Source organism: Tachysurus fulvidraco, chromosome 7, assembly GCF_022655615.1.
Source record: "Tachysurus fulvidraco isolate hzauxx_2018 chromosome 7, HZAU_PFXX_2.0, whole genome shotgun sequence".
Lineage (NCBI taxonomy): Eukaryota > Metazoa > Chordata > Actinopteri > Siluriformes > Bagridae > Tachysurus > Tachysurus fulvidraco.
The window spans coordinates 28,708,685-28,719,531 of NC_062524.1; the positions used below are offsets into that span (position 1 = coordinate 28,708,685).

Consider the following 10,847-nt stretch of genomic DNA (forward strand, 5'->3'; position numbering starts at 1 on the left):
TGTTATTCAATTCAATTCAAATTTATTTGTATAGCGCTTTTTATAATTGACCTTCTCTCAAAGCAGCTGTACAGAACATAATCATAGAACAAAAAGTTATTATAAAGAATAATATTAAGATGAATATAATACAAAATTCAAGATTAATATTAGATATATTTAAATGTGTTTGTATTTAGCCCCAATGAGCAAGTCTGAGGTGACTCAGGTGACTGTGGGGAGGAAAAACTCCCTTAGATGGTAAAGGAAGAAACTTTACTAGGGACCAGACTAAAATGGGAACCCATCCTCATATGGGTGACACTGGAGGGTGTGATCATAAATATGCAGTCTGACAAATGTTGTATTGATGAGGAGATTGTTGTCCTCAAAGACCACAAAGAGTTCACATCTCCTCTTTAATATAGCAGAGTCTAACTGGAGCTGGTAAATCTCTAGATGCCTCAGGATCCTCACAGAGTGAATCATTGCAGTGGAGGTCCAAAATCTTCAGGACTAAATGTAGCCTATTTATTGAAGATGCAGGACAACCACCTAGTAATGCATTACAATAGTCCAGTCTATAGGTCATGAATGCATGATCTACCTTCTCAGCATCAGGTATAGATAGGATGTTTCTCAGCTTTGCAATATTTCTAAGGTGGAAGTGGGCTGTTTATGTAATATGGGTTGGCGGTTAGAACCGTTTTCCAGAGCATTCAGAGGACATCGCTCATATGGAATACGTGGTCTGACCAGGTGGAGAAGTGAATACTGATGTTGTCCAGCTAAGCCACTGCAAATTGGAAGTGGGGTCTAAGAACAAATTCCATGAGTCACTGGAAGCTTATGGGAGCCACATGGAGACCAAAAGGGAGAAACTGGTACTGCCAGTGTCCACTGGAAGTGTTGAACGTGGTCTGAATGTTCCTTCCCATATCATGTGGCTCTTTAATTCCACTCGGGAGGGAAAAGTCATTTTTTAATTTTTTTTTATTTATTTAAAAGATTAAAAATCTCTTCTACCAGGGAGTCCTGGCCAATATGGCAGCACAAAAATATTTCAAGACAGACAATAGAAAAAAGTCCTGTCCAGCACTCAGAACTAACAAAATATATAAATGTTAAGTAATACAAGAACATGATTCTTTCAAATGAGACACCAAAAGGTTTCTAAAAAAAAGGTGATAAAATTGATCCCTGAGGAACCTTTCTTAATTTTTTCTTAATTTTTTTATTTCTAGTTTGTCTGAGACACATTGCGTTCTTTCAGATAAATAATTTTTAAACCAATGTATACTCATTTTTACTAAAACCTAAGCATCTGAGTCTGTTTAATAGAATTTTGTGATCTACAGAATCAAAAGCTTTAGAGAGATCAACAAATAAAGCAGCACAGTGATTTTTATTATCCAAAGAATTAATAATATCATTTGTGACGAGCGTTGCCGCTCTTACAGTACTATGGACTGACCTAAAACCTGATGGAAACTCATTTAAAGTATTATTTTCTGTTAAAAACTGTTTAATCTGATCATTTACAAGAGACTCAAAACTGATAACATTGAAATAGGATGACAGTTATCTAATTCATAGGGATCACCCCCTTTTAACAAGGGAAGAACCATGGCTGATTTCCATGCATAAGGAATTACATTTGAATTTAAACTTAAATTAAAAACATAAGTGATAGGTTCTGCTATAAAATCTGCTGCAATTTTTAAAAAATAAGGTTCTATAATATTAGGCCCTGTTGCCTTTTTACAGTCTAAATTTAGTAGGGCTTTATGAACTTGTGCTAATAAAACAAGATTAAGTGTAAAAAGCTGAGTGGAGCAGTACAGTATGTTTCAGGTTCAACATTCCTTCTTATACTGTTCGTTAAATGACCAGGGTCAGGGGCTGAACCAGCACCAATGAAATAATTATTAAAAACCTCTTGATTATGCCACGATTCCAGGACCCTGTATGGCCGCTGTATAACCACCATCCCTGGGGGGATTTGATCTCACGGAGAACAAGATGGGTTTGAAATCTATGACAGGAGATACAAATGAGAATGTTATTTTGTTGTGTTTCAAATCTAAGTGAGGTTAGTGGTTTCAATAGGGCTGACAGTGAATCTTGCATCATGCCAACATTTACAGTAGGCTACAGTAACTGAGCAACAGGGGTAATGACTCACCTCTGGCACTCTGAATACTGAAAATGTGGAGATATATACAGTTTTTAACTTATATTTGGATTTAATCTAGTGTTTAATTTGAACCATTTTCCACAACTGTATAACAAGAGACTATTTTTTGACATTTAGATTTGTGACACTGAATGCTGGTTACTTCTTTTCCTATGGAAAGCAGTACTCCTTATTTTTATAGTTGTAGACTTGTTTTGCACATTAATCCGACACTGGGGAGCAGTCCTACTCTTTATTTGTCAAGAAAATACATGCAAATAGTCATAGTGCACTTCTCCTAACAAGGAAAGGTGTCAGAATCCTGATCTGACCTGTTTCTGTCCTTTAACACATCAGGTCTTCCTTTATGATTAGAATACTATGGAGCTCCTTTGTAGACCCATCATTTTTAAATTATGATGCCTCTACATTCCCACCTGGTTTCCCTATGGATTCTATTTTATTTCACTGCCCTAAAATGATGCCTCCTGGTTACCAAGAAGAGACAGTGATGATTTTATAAAGCAGCCATGATCATATTGTACATGCTGAAAGTTGGATCTGATTATTGGCACATGGCTATTCAACACTAAAGGAACCTGATGAACTCCTTCACTTCCTGTCTGTGCTGAAATCTAAGGAAGATGGGGCAGATTTGGTTTTGTTGAAATAAGATGTCTGGAGTCTGTGTGAATGTTAAAGTAAGATGGAAATCAGTCTGCATCACACGTCACAATCTTTACAGGGTTAAAATAACAGATGAAGTATCCCCCTAAGGTTTTAGAGAGTTGTGTACATGCAGTGAAGATCTAAAACAGAGCTACTAAAGAAACAGCAGCCTTCAGATTTTTATATTACAGGTATGATTTAATGTTCTTATTGTTAGAATTCATGAAAACATAACATTTAAGTAGCACATTGAGTTTAAGTTTGGTAATAAAACAATTATAAGTAAAAGGTAGCAAATATATTAATATTTATTGATTAATTAATGAAGAACTATTGTAGAACATTAAATAAATATAATATTTAGATATAGGAAATATTACTGTAATTTTTACTGAATTTCAATTGGTACCAAATTTTCGTTGTCTGATGTCAGTACAGTGTCTTAATGGATGTGATGATGAACATTATTTAGAACATATTACATGAACATACATTTATTTACAAGCAATTTTGTAAATGTTATTTTATAGAGGTTTTAATAAGAATACATGTGATGCAATGTCTATGGTGTTCAGAGTTGTCCACTTTAAAACGTGAAGTTTTACAAGTAAAATGTTTCTTTAATTTACTCTGAAACGTGAACAAAGACCAGGTCTATGGAACATGAGCACAGACTAAACAAACATGGAATAAACATTAACATTGCATGGATCAGACAATGGACAATAAACACTAGACCAAATCCAAGTGCTTTACAGAATAAATACTAGTGCTTCAGTGTCCAGAGACATGGTTCAGGTGTTTGTGATGATGTGACTTGGTGTGTGGTGTGAATGTGTGCAGTGGTTGATGGGTGCTGTAATCCCTCACTGCTTTTGGCCCTAACCTGACACCTGATGATGATGATGTAAACTTGATTAGATAATCATTTACAAAGGTGCACAAATAAATCACTTGGTATTTGATACTTACATGTTTTTATTTATTTATTTATTTATTTATTTATTTATTTATTTATTTATTTATTTATTTATTTATTTATAAGATTGAGATTTTATTTCCATTAGCTAGCTGTCCATCATGAAGCTGAATCTTTTTCTTCTTCTGCTTCTCACTGGTGAGATTATTTTTATAAACCACTAATGGCATAATTTATGAAATTATTATCAGGGTTTGAAATGACCGTTTTCACTCAACAGCCAATTTGGCTACTAAATGTTTAAGTTACCGGCCATAACTTCTACTAAACTTAGAAAAAAAACCTCATTCTTCCATCTCCTCTTCTTTCATCCTCACACTATTACGTGGGCAAATCAGTATTTAATATTTCATGATGACTCATGAGTTCAGTATTTGCACAGATTTGAATGAGTGAATATAATTTATGAAAAGTAAGCCGACAAATTGACTAGTGATTTGACAGCATGCTACAGCTGATATTTACCTGGTGTTAATTTCAAACCCTGATAATAATTAATATTACTTAAATTAATATTACATGTTTAAATATTATGTATTTTAATATTATTATAATTTTACTGACATGTGTATAAATATTTATCAAAGAGTTAAGAATTTACCTGTCATTATTTTATAAGTTAATGAATAAATACATATTATAATTATATTTAATTGAATTTTTAAAATTGTATTTTATTATATTTAATTATTTTATCAATAATCAAATATTCAGCAGTTAAAGTTTACTTTGTGTTTAAAAAATAAAATATCACCAACAGGACTGGTCCCAGTTGCTATCCTGAGAACCGTCCTTCACAAATATGACCTGATAATAACAGGGGCGACATGGCCTGTTGCACAGAATTACTGCAGGGTGACTTACAATGATCTGGCAACAGTCATAAGTGATTTTGATTGGCTAAGATTGAAGAAAGAAACAGCAGACAAAAATCTGGCATCATATGCCTGGGTCGGATTATACAATGATGTCAATAGCTGGCGCTGGTCCTTAAATGACCTCCCACTGAAGAATGTCACTTATACCTTCTGGTCCTCTGGAGAGCCCAATAATCTCGATGGAAAAGAAGCATGTGTTATGATAGGTGGCGCTAATGCATGGTGGGATGCACCATGTACAGGACTAAAACCCTTCATCTGCTATAATGGTGAGTGAATATCATGATACTGGTTTTTCACATTTTGGTTGTATTTTGGTGTCATGTTTCCTGTACAGACAGATGACTAAGACATGACCTTTATCTTTTCCCCACAGCTAATTTCAGTGGTGCTGCTCGGTTTATTGGCATCACGACACCTCTGTCCTGGCCTCAAGCTCAGGCTTACTGTAGAGAACATCACACAGATTTGGCCAGCGCTCTTAACAGTTCAGACCAAAACATGTTATGGAAGGTGAGGTATCCTCAGGGTGATTCCTGGATTGGGCTCTACAGAGACACATGGAAGTGGTCAGATGGAACCATCGCTTCAAACCTACCCTGGGCTCCTGGATACCCTAATAATTATTATGGCAATGAGAACTGTGCAGTGGTTAATAACGGGGTGTTCTATGATGCAACCTGCACCAAGCTGAATTCTTTTTTCTGTCAATCCAGTGAGTCTTGTGTTTTTCTTTGTTGATGGAAAGTAAAATACTCAAATAATTATTTAATTTGAAAAACTTATTTTTATTAATTTAATTAATTATTTAAAATTCATTCATTCGTCAATTCATTCCTTCATTCATTCCTTCATTCATTCATTTTCTGTCGCTTATCTGAACTATTTAACTACTGTGTGTGTGTGTGTGTGTGTGTGTGTGTGTGTGTGTGTGTGTGTGTGTGTGTGTGTGTGTGTGTGTGTGTGTGTGTGTGTGTGTGTGTGTGTGTGTGTGTGTGTGTGTGTGTGTGTGTGTGTGTGTGTGTGTGTGTGTGTGTTTATTCCACAGTTTCCACTATGAGGAATCAGACAGTGAGACTGCAGGTGAAGTCTGATGGCAATGTGTTTGATTCTGCTGTTCAGTCGTCCATTTTAGAGCAGGTGAGTCTCAGGACGTCTCTGAAATTTGGAGAAAGTTTGTGTTTTAACATCAATGTTATCACTGCTCATCTGTTCAAATTTCTGTCATATGCTTTTTTCATTAATTCCTCCTTTCTTGGTGACACAAATTTCTTTCATTTTAATTAATAAATTCTAATTCTGCTCATCAGATGAAGAAGAAACTGAAAGAACATGGCATGTTGGAGAACACCACAGTGACCTGGAGGGTGCAGCCAGATGGAAACGTCTTCAAGAAGAAAAAAGATGACCTGTAACATCTAAATGTTCACCTTCAAGTCCAGCAGATTGTAAACTGACTGAAATGTATTTAACCTTCAATATTTAAGCTTTAATCAGTAGGGGGCGGTAGAGGACAAGATTAACTAGAAGTAGAAGAACAAACTAATCTAAACTAAATCTAATTTTATTGTTCTGTTTTTAACACAACTACTTTGACTTCATCTTAAATTTAACATTAGTTTTAATGTTTTGTCAAATAATTATTATTTAATATGTTCAGCTTTTGCTGCATGCTGCCACTGGACACAGTGATAAGGAGAAAGTCAAAGAGGGTCTGTTCATATACTGGGTTTAATACATCAGTGTGTCGTAGTAAAGAATAAATCCTATATAGAAGAGAGAGAATGTAACAGAACCTGTAAATACACTGTGTGTACTTAGAACAGTCAGATATAATGACCTTGACACTATTACTGACCTTTTATTCTTATCTCTATTTAGATATATTTACTTATTTTGTTGTTTTTTATTCTAATATCTGTACTTATGGGCTATAGGGTTATACATTAATATTATCAATAAACAATTTAAAAATAATACTTTTGTTTTTGCATCAATCATAGATTAACTTTTATTATGGTCTGATTTTATTAATTCCATGAGATTTATATTCATTCTTAAAACCCATCATCTTCATCATCATCATTCTACATTACTGCACTGCAAAACTGTCCTCATGTCATCAGCAAACAGAGCAATGTGTCTGCAATAATTACACTGAACACAAGTTGGCAGTAAAAAGAATCATTAACACAAACAGACATGCTGAAGTGAAGATCATGAAGATCCTCCTACTTGTTTATCTGTTTGGGAAGCAGGTGATGAGGTGTGTATTTGTGTGTGTGTGTGCGTGTGTGTGTGCGTGTGTGCGTGTGTGTGTGCGTGTGTGTGTGTGTGTGTGTGTGTGTGTGTGTGTGTGTGTGTGTGGTTTTATGTAAAACTGCTTTCCCTATGAAAACAGAGCTCTTTGTTGTTATATTTGTAGACTGTAGCATGAAATCTGGTTTTAAACATTAATCAAACATTGATGGTAGAATTTATTTTTTTACTTGGATTTAGAGAAGAACTCTGATTTACACTGCCACTAATTCTGAGCTGATATCAGGGAAAACAGTATCATATGAACCAGACAGAGACGGTGACTGAACAGCAAAACTATTTACTGAGACAGACGGAGAGCACTGATACAAAACAAAGGTGTAGTAATTGGTGTTGTCTATAAGCACCAAAAGCAGAGGTCAGATGTGAAGGTTGATGTGTTTACAGGAGGGTTGATGAGTTATGATGAAAAAGAATTATCAAAATTACAGAAAAAAATGTCTGCATTCAGGACATGTTTATTGGAACAGAACAGATAGAATTTCTAGGTAAAAGCAAAGAATACAATGAATTCTCCAACTCTTGCATTAGAGCCCTCACAGCAAGGCGAAAGGGTGATGACTCAGTGGCATAGTTCACTCTCCTCAGTGAAGCACATGCTGAGAAACCTGAAAGAGCTGGACATAGCAGGTAATCTTATGTTTTTGGTAAAGCATAGGTATTCAAAGGTAGTTTTCCATGTAAGAGCTAACAAAATATGCCTTCCTCATTCAGAGATTATTAAGAGTAATATTGTAGAGGTGTGTAAATTACCCATCCCAATCTGGCCACATCCCAATGTATTTTACAGCAGGTTATGATCGCTGAACTGCTGGATTTTCAAGTGGTTTTCTGAAAACGATGTGGGCTTCATAGGTAATCGGAGCATTTTGAGAGCAAGGCTGGCCTGTTAGAACGGGACCATGTCCATCCCACTCGGGAAGGTGCTGCTCTCATCCCTTGCAGGATAGCACATATTTTAAGAACAGGTCTATTCAATTAATCCTGTGCCAGGGCAAGGGAGCAGACAAGCAGGCTAATCCGACCGTCTGCTAGCTGCATTGACGTAGAGTTCACAATATAGAGACTGTGTCTGTTTCCCGAGATAAACAAACTTTAAACACTCAGAAAAAGGTTATATGGTTATATTTTTTAATAACCTTATTAGCATAAAATTAGATCATAGTGAATGCACAGCCAGCATCTTTGATCTAAAGCTAGGACTGTTAAATATAAGATGTCTTGCATCTAAAGCTCTTATTGCTAATGAAATATTTACTGATCAAAATTTACAGTTCTGTGTTTAACTGAAACATGGGTCAAACAAAACAAGTTTGTCACCTTAAACGCAGATTGTCCCAGTTACAGTTATATACATCAGCCACACCTAAGAGGCAGGGGAGGAGGTGTCGCAGACATATGTTCAACTCATTCAAAGTTCATACTAAAATAGCATATGTAGCCACAAAAAATACAGTAAGTCTACTGATTCAGTTATTCTAATTGTTATTTACAAACCTCCTGGACCATATTCTGAAAACCTAGTTGTTTCTCTGGACAAAGCAGTAATTGTTAGAGGCTTTAATATTAATTTTGATAAGTAGACCCTCTGAGAACAGCAGTTGTTTCTATCGTTTCTATCTTAGATTTGGTAGACCAGAATGTAATAGGACCCACTCATAATGGAGGTCACACTTTTGCTCTCGTTCTAGAATTTGGAGTAAACATATAAAACATAGTCCATTATACCAAACAACTTGATAGATAATGGCATAGATAATATTTTTGTTTTTGAGCAGTATTTAGACCGTTTTAATTCCATATATGAGACTGACTTATTTTCACTGATTTCCTCTTCAAAATTATCAACCTGCATACTGTATCCCTTACCCATGTGTTTCTTTAAACAGATACTACCAGTAGTGTTGTGGAAGTTTTGAGGTTTGAGAGAATTAAAGCATAAAATATCACACCAGTAGGCATGGGCAAGAGTAAAAAGGTTTCATGGTTTATTGCGTTCAGCTTTGCAGAAGGACCCAACACTCTACGTGTAAAATCAGAGAGGAAGGGGGCCGAATGTTGATAACATCAGGATTTTATAGACAGGAATAAAATTAAACAGGACATGTAAAACCAAAACATCATCGACCATTGGCTTAGAAGCATCACCTGCTCATCTTCTGACCAAACTAATCCCACAGGAACAGAAAGGTCTCATGGGAAAGGTTTGATTAAAAGCAGTTTTAGGAAGAGACAACTGAAATCTCTACTCACAATAACTACCAGCCATGGGAAATACAGAAGCCTAGAAGGACAGATTCATGTGAACATCTCTAAAGTAAAAAATTTCACTACAAACCCAATGCATCTGACATCACCTCAAACATATCTTTTGGAGGTAGAGTTCAGGGCTGTGTCTCAAAGTGAGTGATGTGACATACGGTATGTGACTAAGTATGGTGACCCATACTCAGAATTCGTTTTCTGCATTTAACCCATCCAAAGTGCACACACACAACAGTGAACACACTCCCAGAACAGTGAACACACACCCGGGGAGCAGTTGGGGGGGTTCGTTTTCAGTTTTCTTGCTCAAGGGCACCTCGGTCATGGCCAGCCCGAGACTCAAACCCACAACCTTAGGGTTAGGAGTCAAACTGTGGAACACACACATATACAGTGGATATAAAAAGTTTCCACACCCCTGTTAAAATGCCAGTTTTCTGTGATGTGAAAAAAAATGATACCAAGGTAAATAATTTCAGAACTTTTTCTATTATAATTAGGGATGTGACTGTGTTCTTAATTAAACAATCACATTCAAACCCATGTTAAATAGGAATCAGTACAGAAATGACATCACTTAAAATGCCCCTGATTAACCCCAAATAAAGTTCAGCTGTTCCCATAGGCTTTTCCTGACATTTCTCAGCAGAGAGCTTAAAACATCAAAGGGATCTCATTGTTAAAAGGTTTCAGTCAGGAGAAGTGTACAGAAGAATTTCCAAGGCATTAGCTATACCATGGAACACAGTGGAGAAAATATGGCGCAAGAGTGACATTACCAAGAACTACCCTCCAAAATTGATGAAAAGAGAAGTACACGGGTCAGTGAGGCTGTCAGGAGGCCCACAGCAACATTAAAGGAGTTTTAGGAATTTCTGGCAAGTACATGTGACATTCAAAACAATGTCAAAACCTGATGTGGACTTCTGCAGTTGAAGCTCATCTACCTCAAGAATCAGTGTCTCGTGGTTTAAGATGCTTGGTTGTATGCTTAGTGTGTTTAATTATAAAATGATTGTTCATTCTAGAGCTAAGTTTACCTTCTTTAATATTTTGAAATGGTTCTTGTTGTCAACAACAAGCTATATCATGAGCAGGGGCCTGTTTCAGAAAGGAGGTTCAACCAACTCTGAGTTTAAACTTGAACTCTGTGTTGATTTACCTTGAGATTGGAAACTGAGTTTTCGGTTACAGAACAGCTGAAATGAGTTAGTTTTATGAACTCTAAATTGAGTTAAGTGCTTGCATCATATGGAGAATTTTAACACGTATTTAAATTTTTTTTATAAAAAATAAAACCCTATATACCTTTAAAATGTATATGTTTAATATAAACTTCTCCCTCTAGTTACACACTTTGTTCAATTCAAGGATAATTCATGCAATTGTATATTGTTTATTTGAATGCATTAGAAGTGCAGTTTCTTGTCTCTCCTTATTGTTCAAGTGGTTCGAGTTGATTTGGGATTTAGAAAGAAATTAATAAGTAGTAGGCCATATTAGTAAGTTTACCAATACTTTCTAGAGATAGTAATTATTACATTAATCTAATTAGACTTGTTGAAGATGTCATTTGTAGTTA

At 35.7% G+C, this 10,847-nt stretch overlaps 1 protein-coding gene across 1 annotated transcript; it reads left to right on the forward strand.

Moving 5' to 3' along the window:
• Positions 1-4,657: 4,657 nt before the first annotated feature.
• Positions 4,658-6,597, forward strand: LOC113649992 (C-type lectin 1-like). Its single transcript, XM_047815963.1, has 4 exons — positions 4,658-4,950; positions 5,058-5,396; positions 5,730-5,821; positions 5,992-6,597. Exons 1-4 carry the CDS (start codon positions 4,881-4,883, stop codon positions 6,094-6,096), a joined length of 606 nt encoding a protein of 201 aa, XP_047671919.1. The 5' UTR covers positions 4,658-4,880; the 3' UTR covers positions 6,097-6,597.
• Positions 6,598-10,847: the final 4,250 nt, after the last annotated feature.

Bases quoted from the DNA above. Each gene is read 5' to 3' on its own strand.
- LOC113649992 (XM_047815963.1), top strand. From the start codon at position 4,881: ATGATAGGTGGCGCTAATGCATGGTGGGATGCACCATGTACAGGACTA. The intron at 4,951-5,057 runs GTGAGTGAATAT...TTTTCCCCACAG, and splicing joins ACCCTTCATCTGCTATAATG to CTAATTTCAGTGGTGCTGCT. The intron at 5,397-5,729 runs GTGAGTCTTGTG...TTTATTCCACAG, and splicing joins TTCTTTTTTCTGTCAATCCA to TTTCCACTATGAGGAATCAG.